Below are 16192 nucleotides of genomic sequence, written 5' to 3' on the forward strand. Positions count from 1 at the left end.
CCCTGCTCTCCCGGCTGGTTCCAGAGACCTGTCCCCAGCTGAGGAAAGACCTGTCCCCTTGTTGAGGAAAGTCACCTGCACGTTGGCAAAGTCCACGCGGTTGAGGTCGCTGAGCATCTGGTTGATCTGGGAAGTGTTCTGAAGCACGGCCCGGGCCGCCTGTGCCAGGTGATTGAGGGACGTGTATCTCCGCAGGGTCTGGGCGAAGGCACTGACCACACCGACCTGTGGCCACAGACGGCACCAGAGGGTGAGCTGCACGCATGCATGCTGTACGCATGAATGCACTCACGCACACGTGTAGGAAAAGCCTGTTCCCTCTGCTCCTTGGAGGGCGTGGGCTCATGCACAGTTCTGGGGCACCTGTCTGACAGTCTCAAGGACCCAAAGAGTGAGAATCAGTGAAGGACACAGATGTCACCAATGCATCACGTGGCATCTATAGAAGACACCATGGCATAGGTGGGTTAGAACTCAATTCCTTCCGCCTTCTGGAGGGGCTGGTGAGAGTACAGGTTTCTGGGTGCTGCTGGGTCACACTCCGTGGGGGCGGCCTCAAAATCTGCGATTTACCAACTACCTAGGCAGTTGTTTCTCTCCCTGAAGTTGCAGTAACACCAGCCTAACGGCAATTCCCGGCTGCAGGCGGGTAGACCAGATGCCCAGAATCTGGCCTTCTCTGTACATGGCAGCTTCTTTAGAAATGTGTGCAAGAATAATTGCCAAGGTTATTTTCTTTTTCTCATGTGGGCCAACTATCCACGTTTAAATTCTGATTTGTGGCCAAGACTACAGTAGAAACAGTAAAGCAAGGAGATTAAATTCCTGTCTTTTCGTGAGCACAGAAACACTTCATCTGTTGTGAGTTGACTCAGATGTGTCACGTTAAGTGGCATCTTCCGCTAACCCTCCCTGACAGTGCCCATCCCACATCCACTGCATCCTCGGGACCCCCTGAAGGGATCACTGACCCTCAGGACACACTCTGGGGTCCCGTGGTCAAGTTTCCCCAGAGCAGAGGGAGAGGAGCCCCCTCCTCTGAGCCACTCCCGGCCCCCTCCCTTCACAGGGTAGCCGGGCCTGAGGGGTCCCCAGGCCTGTGGCCTTTGCTTCTGGCCACAGTGAGGTCTGAAGGCCCAGCCCCCAACCCCAGGGGTTACCTTGGTCTGGATGACCTGCTGTGGGAAGTCGCGCATGGCGTTCGTCAGCCAGCCTTCCAGGCTCTTGGCGAAATTGCGAATGGCCTGTGTCAAGGTGCCTGGGAAGTCGAACCAGAGTGTTAATGGAGAGAAAGGCAGAGTCTTGCCCAGCAGGATCCGCAATGAGCATAAGATATGCAAACTTAATGAAAGCTCCCACTCAGTGAGCAACAGAGAACAGGAGAACGAAGGAGCAGCACAGGCCCAGGGCAACCTGGGGAGACCCTCAGGGCAACCCTCAGTGAGGGGCCTGGGTGGGTTCAGGGCCGGCAGGACTGTTCGTCTCTCGCACCCAGGGCAACCCTGTCCCGAGGGGACACTGGGTGATACCTGGGACATCTGTGGTTGTCACGACTGGGGGTGCTCCCGGCATTAGTGGGTGGGGGCAGGGATGCTGCTCAGCACCCCAAAGACTCTGGGACAGGCCCCACAGAGAGTGGCCCGGCCCAGTGTCAGCCGTGCCGAGACTGAGAAACTCTGATACACATGCATGTAAATACATTCCAGCAAGTTCTAAACGTATTTTGAGACAGCTTACAATAGGAAACAAATAATAAGACTCTTTAGAAAAAAGAAAAAAAATCCCTAAGTGTAAAGCTAAAGTGTAAATCCCTAAAAGTAAAGCTACCCAAACTCAAACCTAATATAGACATGCAGTTGCACACAACACTTAACAGTTGTGGGGCTAGCAAGGCCGCAGGGCAAATGCAATTGTTTTGCTGCTTCCTGTTTTTGGGCACAAACGCAGCAGCCGCAGCAGCTGGTTTGTTAAGAAAGAATGAGGTTTTCCGAACGCTGACACAAAATGTGTATAGGTCATGTGCCAAGTGCAACCGTTGGCGCCCCCCAAGTCGCTGATTAAGAGAAAGGCCTCAGTGCCCAGCCTGCTGGCCCGTCACTGGGGACAGTGCTTCCACCTGCAGGATGCTAGGAGCCCACCAGAGAGCCTGAGGTCGGGACTAGTATGATGGGTGCCCCCTGGTGGTGGGTTTTGTCACCACCACCAATGGCCTGGCAGCCAGGTCCTAGTGGTCCTGGGAAGGTCCCCCAGCACATGTCAACCCCAAGGCATGTAGCCACCAAGGCCCGTGATTTCATTTTTTTCACCTTTCCTCAATTAAGGACGCTGGAATCTGGAGAAAATACTATAGAGTCCACCTTTTGGTGCTAAAGAGATAGGGGGTTGGAAGGAAGCTTGGCTCAGCCTCAGATCAGCATGGGTAAAGGGTTAAAACCGAATTCAGGCCATCCACAGGGCTTTTAGCAAATGCAGAGCCTAGAGGGGAAGAGACATCCTGTGACTTTGGCCCCATCCTCTGTGATCTCCTTTGGGGACAGCAGAGCCCAGAACCCCACAGCACTGGGCAGCAGCTCAAAGTCCCAAGCCTAGCCCAGGCCTGGGTGGGCAGCCCTCACCAGAGCAGGTGCTCCAGCCCCACCCCCCCCGCCTTCTCTCCCTGGGTCAGTGACAAAGGAAGCAGGCAGGCGAGGGTGAGCACCTCCAGGGGTGACTGCGCTGCTGCTCTCCCCGGACACTTGGCGTCCCAAGTCTGAGCTGGACCTGACAAGGTGGCTGTAGGGGTGTGGGGACGGGAAGGAGGGAAGGCAGGGCAGCGAGCTTCTTACTGGGTACTGGCCGCAGCACGTCGGGGATGAGGACCTCCACCAGGGCCTGGTAGAGGATGTGGTCACAGCTCCTCATCCACTTAAGGATGGGGTCGCATTTACACAGAGACACCAGCTTGTCCTTCGGGAGGATGACGGCTTTGGGGTCCTCGTCACTGTGGGGAAATGGGGCAGATCAGGTGAGCCGCAGTCGAAAGACCACACGAGGAGTGTGCCCACCCTGGCTTGTATCTCCATGGGGGTCTCGCTGTCCCTTCCCCCACCCTGCCTGCAGCCGAGGTAATGATGTGTCCCACTGTGGCTACAGCTGAGGTGAATTCCCTCTGGGATGGCACACGGTCACCAATAAAATCACTCACTGGAAACAAGTGAACGGGCAACACAAATTACAACCACTGTCAGAAGGTCAAAAAGACCACGTGGTTGGGAGAAGCGCCAGTTCTTGGAACGTTTACCCATGTGTCTGTGGGTTACAGTGTGGGTGTCATGAGGCCCCTCTGGGGGGACAAGGACAGACACCTGGCTGGTAGAGAGGCAGGGCTGTCGCTGGAGGAGGCTTTAGAATTCCAGAAAGAAAGCCACAGCTTCTCGATGTAGTGGAACTGGAGGTTCATCACGACATCCAAAGTTGCCTGGAAGTAAAAGCGTCTGGATAGACACGCGGACATACACATTCGGAAGGTGTGGGTCACCCGTCACTGGGATGTTCCCGGGAAGGGGCTGTGATGCAGGCTGCAGGGCAGGCAGGGGGTCTTTTGAAATCCAGGGAGGGACCACAGAGGAGATGGAAATGGACAGAGGGGCACCATCTAGGGGGCAGAGATTCTATCTGCTCCATAGCTGGAGGGAGCAGCATCCCGGGTCCTCTGTGTTGTCAGGGACACTGGGGACATCTGCGCGTTTGGCGGTCCTGAGGAGGCGCGCCAGGCTCTGCACCGGGCCCTGGGGGCACTGAGTCTCCCACTGAAGCCCACAGACTGGCTGTGGGCTCACCCCAGGGCCACCTGCGGGTGGTCACCTCGCAGTGCTGCCGGTAGGCCAGCTGCAGGGCCTTGATGTCCTGCAGCGTGATGCTGTCCTGCAGCAAGAGGCCGCCCAGGTCAGGTGCTGGGAACTCCGGGAAGACATGGGAGACGTCTGTGGGGGAAAAACAAAGTTGTCGGCAGACCCGCAGAAGGTCCACACACAGAGGCCCGGCTGGGAGGCCCTTGGGCTGGGGACGCTGTCCGGACATGCCGGTGACTGCTTGACAACCCTGGGCAGCGTCCTGGCTCCCTGGGCAGTCACACAGCTTTTGAAAGCTTCGGTTTTCTCAGGTACAGAATGGGGAGAGCATCCTCACCCCCCAGGCACATGAAATACGTCCACACAGACAAGCATTCAGCCACAGGGCCCAGGACACAGTGCGTGCTCGCTTCCCCCCGGCCCGGGGCCAGCCAAGGCAGCACATCTGGGGACAAGGCTGGCCTCATGGTGACCTCCCCAGCCTGACAACCTCTCCAGAAGACCCAACACAGGTGAGCCCTGTCCAGGTTTGAAGAACACACTAAAAGCGGACCCAGGCCACTGACGTCTGAGTGGGGGCATGCTAATGACGCCGGTCTCAGCGGCCCTTCCTAGGCGTGCCTGGGCCGGTGGCAGGCTCCAAGTCAGGATGCAGTCCCAAGAAATTGGTGGTAGGGAGACTGTGGCTCCCAGGGAAGAGGGTCAGGCAGTCCCGGTGAGGGCACTGGGTGGGGAAAGCCCCGTGTCAGGGGTCCCGAGCACCCCAAGCATCCCGGTAAGCAGAGAAGAGTGCCCAGAAGGGCAGTGGATCCTGCTGCCGCCCTGAGCTGACAAGTGTCAAAGCCGGGCCTCTGGTCTTCCTTCTGATGGGCATTTCATTCTGTTTACTTTCTTTGTGATGGTCACTTTAGGCATTAATTTGGGGGGCATATGCTTACTGTTTAAAACCTCAGGAATGCCACAAGAGAAGTTTATCTAGAGTTATCTATGTAATTGAAGAGGTGTCACACAAGAAAACTGTTTAGTGCACCCCTTTAGGTGCCGCTGGTGACGAAACCCAGGAGCGCCCGGAAGCTCGGAGGAGAGCCGGGGTCTCGCTCGCAGCAGGCGCTGCACCCGGGGCTGCGCCACCGCTCACCGATGTACTGCTGGTGGTGCTGGCTCTGGGCGGCCGCGGCCGGCTCCGTCGTGCTGTGCAGGCTGTTGTGCGAGCCACTGTCCCCAAGGCTGTCTGACTTCTGGGCCGGCCGGTACCTGGGCAGGGGACACACGTGCCATCATGAGGCCCCAGCAGCACTGCCCAGAAGGGGCCTGAGGAGCAAAGGGCTGAACGGGATGCAGTTTGGTGTGTGTGTAACTTTAAAATAATTGTGCTCAAATACACACATACGAAATGTATCATCGTAATCATTTCCAAGTGTATAGTTCAATGAAGTACATCACATTGTTACACAACCATTATCACCACCCGTCTCCAGGACCTTCTCACCTTCCCACACTGACTCCGTCCCATCACACACTGACTCACACCCCTCCCCCGCCCCCGGTCCCCTCTGTCTACTTCCTGTCTCTGTGGATCTGACTCCTCCAGGGACCTCCTGCGAGTGGAATCACAGGGTCTGTGTCCTTTTGTGCCTGGCTTCTCTCACTGAGCATAATGTCCTCCAGGCTCATCCCCATTGTCACATGTCTCAAAATGTCCTTCCTCTTTATAGCTGAATCCTATTCCAAAATGCATGTCACACCCGTTCACCCGCTGTTGGATGTGCGGGTGGTTCATACCTGTGTCTGTGCATATACAGTATTCTAACACTTCTCTCCTACAGAATTCCAAACACCTTGCTACTGCACTGTCTCGAAGGGAGCTCTGACTTTCCTTTTGCCCCGAGACAGGCAGCAGCGGACAGACGGCCTGTGTGGCAGCAAACTGAGAGGCATGAACAGGGAGGACTTCCCGGGCGATTGCCCCTCTAAGCCCAGAGGGGAGCTTCGAGGTGGTGTGTGTGGCAGAAAGCGGGGCAGGGTCCTGGCCTGAGCTGGGAGTGCCACCGTGGAAGGGACCGCTCACTGCGAAGAGGAAGAAATGCCACTCAGGTGTTCGTGGACCACCCTACTCAGGGCGGTTCCAAGTGCTGCCATGAAATGCATGTGGCGGCTCCCAAAATAACACCCTGCCTGGTGCGTGTGAGGCCGACACCATGTCCGCTCACAGCCCGGTCAGGGCGGACTGCCTGCTCTGCTCTGATGTGCGGGCTCCTGGGGGCTCTTTTCTGGGACCTCTAACTCTTGGGACTGGCCGTGGGATGGGGAGTCCCTGGGACACTTTAGAGAGGCCAATGTGGGACTGACAGCCCCACAGACTTGCAGCGGCATGGGGACCATGGGGGCCATGGGGGCCATGGGGGTAAAGGACCCAGTGGGGGGCGGTCTGGGCTCTGCAGAGGGGCCGGGGGGCCTGAAGGCTGCAGGGGAGGCGACACTCGAGTGGGAGCCCGAACCGAGGCAAACGTTAGCCGTGGGGGGCCAACTCCGCCACTTGTTTGTAAGTTCACAATTCAGGGCCCATAAATAAAGTTTTATTGGCACATATCCCCCCCCTTATGAATCACCAGTGGCAGCTCTCACGCAAAACAGGAGATTTGAGTGGATTGCGAAGCTCAAGGTACTTGTTTTCTGGCCCTTTATAGAAATGTTTGCTGACCCCTGCCTTACAAGAGGCGTAAATCAGATCAAAACGTCAGGAAGAAAGCAGCAACTTAAGTCCACAGGCTTCTTTCTCTTGGCTCCCTGGGCTATTTTCACTGTTCTCTCTCTCTCTCGTTTTTTGGTAGTTGAAAAATTAAAGATCTATGTTTCCAACTTTTTGACATTCTGGGAAAGCAAAAACTATGAATCAGGGCTGCCAGGGGCTGGGGGAGGGAGGGGTGGGCAGGCAGGGCACAGAGGACTTTTAGGGCAGTGATGCTACTCTGTGCAACACTGTGGTGGTGGTGGACACATGTCATCAAACATCTGCCCAAACCCACAGAGCGCCCCACACCAGGATGAAGGCCAGTGCAGACTACAGACCAGGGTGATCTCGATGTGCCAGTGCGGGGCCATCGGGTGGCAGGAACCCATTGCTCTGGAGGGGGACAGGACAGCGGGGAGACTGTGCATGCATGCAGGGCTGGGGTATATGGGAAATCTCTGCACCTTTCAGCCAATTTTGCTGTGACCTAAAACTGCTCTAAAAAATAAAGTCTATTTTTGCCCTGGCTGGTGTAGCTCAGTGGATTGAGCGTGGCCTGCGAACCACACGATTGCGGTTCGATTCCCAGTCAGGGCACATGCCTGGGTTGCAGGCCAGTTCCCAGTGGGGGACTCACGAGAGGCAACCATACATTGATATTTCTCTCCTTCTCTCCTTCCCTTCCTCTCTAAAGATAAATAAATAGAATCTTTAAAAAAATAAAGTCTATTTTTTTAAAAGGGAACACTCTGGAATTTCTGTTGGCTAGCAAGGTTGTACGCACAGCCCTCGAGTCCTGCTGGCCTCCCTGCCCACCACTGGCGGTGAATGTCTGCGCTCTCCCAGGACAGTGGAGACCCAGGTTATCGCGGGGTTCTTTTCCCCACCGGGGGGTGGTAGTCCCTTTGTACGAATGCACAGTACCTAATGTTTGACAAACTCCCTCCCGGTGTCTCCCTAGAAAAACCCAGGCCCCGCCCCCTTCCGCAGGCCGGACTCCGGCGGATCACCCACCTCGGTTTCTGATGCACAGGCTGCTGCCGCATGGCCATGTACTGGGTGTCCTCCTGCAGCCGGTTCAGGGGTGAGTCCGGCTTCAGACGGATCCCATAGTAATGGTACTTGGAGTTGCCCCTAGAAACCAGACACCCGGGCTCAGCTCTCCCTGTGCACGTCCTGAAGGTCAGGCAGTGCTCTACCTCCGTTGCCGCACTTCGGGCCTTCCGGCCCTGCGTTGCCTGGGCCACGAGGGGAACGCTCACTCCGCACACCACTCCCCGCTCGGGCGGGTTCCCCTCATGCACTTTCGTGATAAAGGCTCCGTGAAGTCCCGAAGTCAGAAAACCAGTTCTCTGCCTGCATCCAATGAAGATACCCTCCCTCTGCCAAGGACCAGAGGCGGCAGAGGATGCGAGGAGGCTCTGCCATCCATTCTCCTGGCCAGGACGCTGGCGTCTGAGAGCCCCGCCCGCCGCGTCTGCGCGACCTCACTGAGGGCAGGCACCCAGCCTGCCGCGGATCACGGCTCGTGAGCTCGGGCCTCTCACTTGAAGGAAAGTGTGGCCACCTCTTGTGTGTTTGTGTTAGTGAGAGCGGTGTTCACGATACTGGCTGGTTAAGTTCATGACACGTGAGGTTCCCTGGCCGCTGTAGGCCAAGGGCAGGCCGTAGCAACAAGCATCGAGAAGTAGTAAATCCAGCTCTGTTAGATAACCCAGAGGCAGCCTTTAAAAACCTGTTATTGTGAAAAACTTCAAGCAAAGCGAGGGAGCTGAAGTGAACCCTGGTGTCTCGTCACCCGGAGGGAACGGAAACACAGCCCACACCCTGGCCCTGGCCAGGCTCTGCTGCTGCCAACTCGGGGCAGCTCCACATTCACCCAGAGCCATGCCAGTCGGGATGCTCGGGCAGGGGAGGGGGCCCCAGGTTCCTCAAAAGCTCCATTTCCATATAAAGAAGGAGGTCGGACGGTCGCCCCACCCACCTGGTGCCCAGCCGCCGCGTCCGCAGGCCCATGAACACCGAGCGAATCAGCTTCCCGAAGGAGGCGGCGTTCACGGGGTCCAGCCTGTGCTCCTGGCAGTGCCGAAGGTAGTGGCTGTACAGGGAGCTCCGGGGCAGGCTGACGCCCTCGGCCGTCTCGTAATTGTCCAACAGCCACTGGAGCTGGAGAAACAAAGACACGTTTCCGGTTGTCGAAGTCCTCCCAGTACCAAAACGCTAAGGTGGACTCCTTAAGGCAATAACATGCTTCCCCTCCGCCTAACACGAGGGGGCAGTTCACAGCTACTGCCATGGACTTGGGTTCAAGAGACTCTGGGCACGTTACTGAGCAGCTCTCTTTAACCTGCTTCTTGATTCCCGCTATTTCAGCCCGGCCTTAGGCTCTTTGACTTCACTGAGAAAAATGTGCATGGATGGAGACCTCGTAGAAGTGGTCCTTGTCATCATTCAAACGTGCACATGCCCCGTACCTGCTTCAACACCAAGTATCTCCAAACCTTTGGGAATGCAGGTCAATTCTGATGACGAGAAAGGGGCAGAGTCAAGAAAACTCGGGGGGCCTGGGAGCGCCACACCCCACACTGGCTGTGGCTGTCAACAAACTTCTATCTCCTGCAGGCCCAGACCCAGTGGGGCACAGATGGAGATGGAGTAAAACACCTAAGAGGCACACGGGCCACTGCATTTAGGCTGAAGCCGAAGATCCTGCTCCCAGAGGTGGAAGGGCAGGAGCCCTCCTAGGAGAAATCCCCGCCCCCCCGCGGGTGGAGGCAGGCCTGCCTGAGAGCCCCAAGCACAATGCGCCCAGAGCTGGAGTTTGATCCCGGCTTCTGCTCTGTTGTGTGAGCACAAAAGGCCAGTGTGCAGGCTTTTCCGACAGGCAAGAGCCGTGTGCACAGGAAGCAGCCTGAGGTGGGATCCCGTGAAGGATCCAGCACCACTGTGGGCGGCGGTGGCCTGTCCAAGCTGCCACCCCTGTCCAGACAGGCACCCCCACCCCACTGGCCCCTGTGCAGTCCTGGCTGCTGGGCTCTTGTGAATCCCCGCGCCCTCTGCTTCCTTCCAGACCCAGAGTGAGCACTTCCCCTGGGAATCAGCGCTCCACTCCCCGACCCGTGGCCTATACCTCACCGCAGTTCGCACCCCACTGGCCCCACGCAGACTTAGCATCTGGGCTGGGAAGTCAGCCTTCACTGCCCTTTTAAAGTCGTTTTATTAAGTGAAGGTTCTAACACATACAGAGGTAGCCAGACCAGCCTAAGGAACTCCTGCTTCAAGGTCAGCTGGGGCCGCCGCTTTCATCTACGCCCCACCGGGACCATTCTAAACTGAACCCCTCCATCTCATCCATGGGCCTCTCCGTTCTCCCTGGAGCCAGCTGGGGGGCCTGGATCCCCAAGTGAGGGAGGTTCCAGAGGTGGGCATGACGGAGGTGCAGGACGAAGGGGGGGACAGCCAGAGACCCAGGTGAAGGGGCTCCTGGGGACGTGGCGGAGCAGAGGGCCTTGTAATGAAAAGACAGGCACTGGGCATCAAGAAGGGCTAGGCGAAGGGCTCTGTTGGGGGGAGAGGGGTTCCAGTGCTGGGCTGGTGCCGGAGGGCCATTTATGTAGACCTGGCACAGAGGAGACACGGCAGGGTCTCGGGGGAGAGGGGCACACAGAGGGCTGGGGAGGGAGAGGGGTGTCAGGCCTGATGTGGGGGCAGCGGGAGAGGCCCCTCCCTATGCGCCACAGTGAGCTCTCAGCCATGCAGCCCTCCTCACCGAGGGGGTGGGGCACAGCCCTGGCTTATTCCTGGGAGTTGGGTTGAAACCAGGGGCCACCCCACCCTCAGGTCACCAAAGCCTCCCTCCGTTCTTTGTCCCGCGTTTCCGAGCATGTCTGTGTGTGGCCCTGAGGTGTCCTCCTCTCCTGGGCTGTGTGTCTGCGTGACTGGTAAGTGGCTGTCCACTCTGTCCGTGTTGGGTGTTGTGCGTTTGGCCGTTCCTGCAACCCCAGGGTGGGCCTGCGCTCACCAACGGGGTGAACGAGAGATGGTGACAACAGGGAGGTGGGAAGGAGGGTGCAAAGCGACAGTGGGAGGGTGGCAGCTGTCAAGAGCAGAGAGCTCTTGGCAGAGCCTCTGAGGCACGAGGTGCGCTCAAGGTCATGGGAAATGAGGCAGAGCCCTGCAATGAGACTCATCCTCTCCAGGTGTCCCTTCAGGAGAACAACAAACGGTTTACTTTCCACCAAGCCACTCTGACCTCCCATTCTCACTCTTCCCTCAAATGCGCGTTTTCTGATTGGGGCACAGCACCTCCCCCAGAGCTCCGCTCAGGCCCAGGGCTTGGAGCCTCAGGAGGCATCTCTGTGGTCCTCCCTTGCCCCTCACCTCCCTGTCCACGTTTGCACCCCCAGGATCTTAAAGATGCCTCAAGAAAAACCAACCAAAGACGAGATCCCAAAGAGCAAGTGGGACCCCAGCTTGTGGGTGCAGAAGGTGGGGGCTTTTCCTCTCCGCTCTGGAGCCCAACACTTCAGAGCCCACCGCGCTGGCGGGTGGGGCAGGGGCTGTGCAGTGACCCTGGTCCTAGCTCGAGGCTGAGGCAGACTGTTTGGGGCGGGGGGGGGGGGGGGGGNCGCCGCCCCCCCCCCCCCCCCCCCCCCCCCCCGGGGCCCTGCTCCAGGAGTCCTGCAAGATGAAGGCCAGCACCTGGCCCACTGCTCAGTATGACCTTTCTCGTGAAGAGAAAGGCCTGGGAAATATGATGCCGCTCCACACCCGAAAGTTATTTAAACTAGAGGTAGACCTTCCTGTTTGGGTGGTTCTGTTGAGGTGATGGCAAAGGCGTTGTGAAACTAAGGACGCGCGGTTACCTCCCTGCAGGAGAAGTGACCACAGAGAGAACTGACCCTCCAGCTGCCTCCAAAAGAAGAGCTGGTCACACTTCCTCTCTCTTTTGCACTCACAAGTCATCAGGAAGGAAAAGCGATTTGAGTGGTAAATGAGTAAAGACGGGCAGAAGCTGAGGGAGGGGCCACCAGGGAAGTGTTTCAGGCAAAGGACCAGCTGTTCAAAGGCCCTGCGGCAGGCCCCGGCCTGCAGCAGGAGAGACGGGAGGAAGCCTGCGTGGAGTTGGGGGTGGGGCTCCAGGCGGACGAGGCCTGGAGGAAAACAGTCTGTTTGGCCAGTGGCCAGGGTGGGGTTGGCAAGGCCGTGAGGGTGGGTCAGGAATACTGAACGAACAGTGGTCCTGCCAAGACCACTGCCAGGCAGTTGCCACAAAGACTGGGAGCAACTCCTGGACAAGGGACCCGCCCCCTGAGGCTGCTGCTCTAGCCAAGCCCCAGCGCAGTCTGCAGGTGACAGCTTGGGCAGTGCACCAGCACGTGGCCGGCCACCAACTAAAGGCTGACGGATCTTTGACCATTTGTGTTTCTTGATTAAAAAGTCGTATAGTCTGAATACAATTAATCTAAAAGCAGGGCTTGGAAATAAGAGTTCATTTTAGTGGACAGTGGCCAACTCCCTGTGACAGTGACCTGGTGAACATGCTGTGGGGTCCCCGAGTCAGCGAGCATCAGGTCGGGGTGCTTCCTGAGCCAGGATCTGGGGGACAGTGGGGCAGAGGCTCTGGGAGGAGCTGGCACCTTGGGGCCTGTGACCGAGGCTCCCCAGGCCGGCCGCAGTAGGGAGGCCGCAGTGCCACCCCCATGGGTGGAGGTGTCTTCACCCTCAGCGCCATCTCTGTCACCGCCTTCCTCTGAAACAGCTATCCCTTATTGTCACGCCTCCAAATCACAGCACCCCCACCCCAGTTTGCAGCCGGCTCACTCGAGGCTGCGGGTGTCCCCGTCAGGCTGGAAGGCCCTTCAACCTGCAGACCCTGGGGCTGAGCCCCTGCGGGCAGCATGGGAAGCTCCGGAGGGACCCTGACGCCAACTGGGTCTCGAAGGTGCTGCCCAGCCTTCCCAGGCTCTGGGTATCACCACCCGCGCTCTCCCAAGGCAGCGGCAGGGAGGGAACCAAGCTCCACAGGAGACGGGAGTGGTTCCCAAGGCCAGCCTCTGCGCTGGCCGCCTGGGCAGCCTTGGTGAGCCTGCACTGGGGTCCTCACACCTGCCGAGCCCTGCCACACTGTCCGAGCTCCCTGCAGCGAGTGCTCGTCCCCACAGTCCCCACGCCCAGGGCCGGGGAGGGGGACACTGTGACTGGGCCCGCCCCCCAGCCAGGGTCATCTGCTCTGGGGTTGGGCTGGCAAAGGATTGGGGACATGGCCTGTATCACCCAAAACTCAAGCAATCCCAGCTGTAGGCCTCGGTGGTGACAACTGTCATGGGTGAGTATGGAGAGCTGGCGGGAGGGCAGGCTCAGCCAGCTGAGACCAAGACAGGTGTCAGCAGGACTTGCTACCCATCTGTAAGGCAGGTCACGCTCTCCCTCTCCCCTCCCTCCCGCTCTCCCATCTGCAAGGGCAGCGCCAGGAGATTCCACCCAGGGTGCATGGTCCACTCTTTGGAAAGATCTGCCGTCTATTCCCTTTGAATCCAAATCACCAAGCCCCGGCTCTTGCTCCTCACAGCTCCTAATGGAAGGAGGCTCAACCACAGATCGCCAGGGAGAAAATGGACACGGGGAAATTCTCCTGCTGGGAAAGTGAGCTCGGGAGTGTAGACCAGCTGGAAGCGTACAGGAAGTCTGCCTGGCAAAAGACTGATGTTAGCAAGCCGGGAGCAGCCCTGCAGCCAGAGCAGCAGCTCATGCGATCCCCCCCCCCCGCCCCCCGAGGCATTTTCAATCTCCCACCGACAGGACACGCAAGCTGCCTGCCTGGGGGTTGTGCCCCCATCCACCTGACGGAGGCTGAGACATGGCCACGTGTTCCTGCTGGGCAACAGCTAAGGAAATGCCTGTCTCCACTGAACAGAGACTGTCCTCGCTGAACAGACTGTCATTCTGCAGACTTTTCCACATGGTGCACTGAGCTTTTTAAGACAGGGTTGGTGGTGGGTGGGAGGTGTCCTTCCCACCAAGCACTCACTGAAGACTGTCCCTCCCCAGTTGTGCCCAGAGGGTGACACTGTCTAGCAGTGAGGACAAGAGGGTGGCCACGATCCACCTAGCCCTGGGGGGGGGGGGGGCACTCGGGAGAAGCCTGTGGTCTTTTGTGTTTTTCATTTGAGACATTGGGTGTGAGGCTGCTCTTCCTCCTAGTGACCAGCCTCGGAGGCCGAGGAGCGCAGGCCCTTGTGTGCCTGGCGCAGCTGCCTCGCCGGTGGCCCCAGGTGCCTGGAAGTTCGGGGCCGTCTGGCTGGGTTCTGCCCGGCACCCCCCACCCCCTCTGAGCAGCACTTTCCCCTGAGCGCGTTGGTGCGAAAGTCTTCACGGGGCTACAGTTAGGATTGTGGTCACCGTTTTCTTTGATGTTTTAATTCTCAGGAGAATTAAAGAGATTTGGGGTCAAATCCCAACCTGGTGCTTGAGAAGCACGTTCTGACTTCAGTGGCCCCCCACCCTACTTTCAAGTTTCCAGTAACTGGCAGAGCTGATTGAGCGCATTTGGAAGAGTGGGGGGAAAGGGACGAGTGTGAGGAGACCAGAGCTTTCCTTCTGAACTGTCCCAGGAAACAGACTCTTAGCTGGTCACCTCTTCCAGTGCCATCGTGCCCCAGGACGCTTCCCAGCGACAAAGACGTTTGCCACCTCCGGGCACAGGGCCCAGGATCACTGTTTCCCCCGGAGGCAAGAGAAGATCTTACAAAGCACCAGCCAGTAGGAATGAGTTGCTTTGCGTTTTTCTCAAATTACTACTTTTTTTTGCTTTCAAAGAGCTGGTCCCGGGAAACTTTGCTAAGAAACTCTATGGCATCTGCAATCCTGTGTCATCCTTGGTTATTGTTGCTCATTTTAGTGTAAACTTTATTTACAGTGCTTGTGATGTGCCAGGCAGTGCTAGCAGTGTGTCACGTGTATTAGATAGTCTAACCCCCACAACACGCCCCCGAAGAGACAGGGGCTCCAGTCACCTGCCTTCGGGAATGAAGAACCTGCCCCCACCCCTCCTGCACTGCGGAAGATACTTCTGACTCGTGGAGAACTCTAGGCTGGCCCTTACTCCCCCCTTCAAAACGAAAACGGTGTCACTTCAGAGCCTGCACTTGTCTTGGAAATGCCCACGCAGGTCCACGCACAGTGGGGCAGACCGCCGGCGACACGCACTTACATGGCTGTTGAGTAAACCGCTTTTGTGTGATGTGATCCCTTCGCTTTTTTGGAGGTTTTCAATCGCCATTTCAAGCTAAAGAAAATGTGTGCAGAAACAAAACAAAACAAAATGGGGGAAAAAAGGGAAATCAGATGGTTAGCATCAGCCAAGATTGGTTTTTATTAATATCCAAATAATGATTCAAGCTCCTACAAAATAAAAACAAGGCTCGAGGCAGGCAGGAGAGATGGGTTAAGTCGGGAGCTGAAGCTATAGCCAGGCTGTTACTTTGTTACGTGCAGAGGGGCCAGGAGCCCTGGAGCACAAGCAGCAGGTGAGGTCATGGAGTGGACACCGGCTATGGAGCGGAACACAGCGCCTGCGTGCGCGCATGCACAACGCGAACTCCTAGTTGTTGCCTAAGTTCAAGAGGAAGCAGAGCCAGCAGAATAATTGCCAGCTGCTCCCCGCACATGTCATCTGTTGCTAGGGAGAATCAGGTGACCAACAGAGCCCAGGACAGTTGGTGGCACTGACGTCCTGGCCAGCCTGTCTTGTCACAAACCCAGGGTCTCTCTCCTGGATGCTTCAGGAAAATACCAACAAGGCCAAAGACCCAGGTCCTGTCATCAATGGTGTAGGACCCTGGGTCACTGGACACGTCACAGAGATAAGCTCCTGAATGTTTATGAAGTGTGAGCTGTGCAAAGAGGGCTACACAGCAATGAGAATTATACACAGGGGAATTATACACAGGGGAAAGTCACGTGATACTATCAGGGAGGCCTTCCTGGGGGAAGGGCCTTCTCAGTTGGGTTCTAAGGACCCCCTTGGAGGCAAGGAGCTGAGGTGGCGCCCAGGTCTAAGCAGAGGCTGAAACACCCAACTGTGTGTGGCTACCGCATTTGTACATGCTGAATTTGACCTCAATTTATATATGAAAAATGAAATTTTAAACTCTGCTGTGGCCCACCACGTAGGCAGAGATCTGCACCGTAAGGAAATGAACCTAAAGTATGCTCTGTCTGTCTTCAAATACCGGGGAAAGCAAAGACTTTAGTGACGCTTCTGCAGAAAGCAGGTTGAACGTGCCTTCCAGAAAGTGCAGCTGGGCCAGGTTTGGGGCTGAGAGGGCTCCTGCCCCACCCACCACATCTGACCGCTGTGGTTTGTGTCCACTCCCGCCACTTCTACTCCACAGTGTGTGGGAAGTCCTGGCCAGGGCGATTACACAACAATAACAGACAAAAGGCACCCAAATAAGAAAGGAAGAAATGAAACTATCTCTATTTGCAGAAACCATGATCTTAAATATAAAAAATCTTAAAGGATCCACAGAAAGCAACTGGCACTCACAAGTGAATTCACAACAGTTGTAGAATACAAGGTCAACATACAAAAATCAGTTACATTTCTGAGCAATGAACAATGTGAAAA

General features: G+C 57.0%; 1 protein-coding gene across 4 annotated transcripts in view; it reads right to left on the reverse strand.

Annotated features, from left to right (window-relative positions):
- RFX2 (regulatory factor X2) overlaps positions 1 to 16192 on the reverse strand; it is an 82626-nt gene that overhangs the window by 9557 nt on the left and 56877 nt on the right. For 2 of the 4 annotated variants that reach the window (XM_037042682.1, XM_037042681.1), the window contains 9 exons: positions 14774 to 14848; positions 8546 to 8727; positions 7576 to 7695; positions 4969 to 5084; positions 3844 to 3962; positions 3345 to 3457; positions 2826 to 2980; positions 1161 to 1258; positions 76 to 225 (listed from right to left, as the gene is read on the reverse strand). In XM_037042682.1, the coding sequence (XP_036898577.1) occupies positions 76 to 225; positions 1161 to 1258; positions 2826 to 2980; positions 3345 to 3457; positions 3844 to 3962; positions 4969 to 5084; positions 7576 to 7695; positions 8546 to 8727; positions 14774 to 14848 (1128 nt within the window). The remainder of the gene's footprint in view (positions 1 to 75; positions 226 to 1160; positions 1259 to 2825; positions 2981 to 3344; positions 3458 to 3843; positions 3963 to 4968; positions 5085 to 7575; positions 7696 to 8545; positions 8728 to 14773; positions 14849 to 16192) is intronic. The other 2 variants (XM_037042685.1, XM_037042683.1) reach the window with 1 other exon arrangement.

This window comes from Sturnira hondurensis, unplaced genomic scaffold (assembly GCF_014824575.4).
Source record: "Sturnira hondurensis isolate 20B ecotype Veracruz unplaced genomic scaffold, ASM1482457v3 Scaffold0003693, whole genome shotgun sequence".
Lineage (NCBI taxonomy): Eukaryota > Metazoa > Chordata > Mammalia > Chiroptera > Phyllostomidae > Sturnira > Sturnira hondurensis.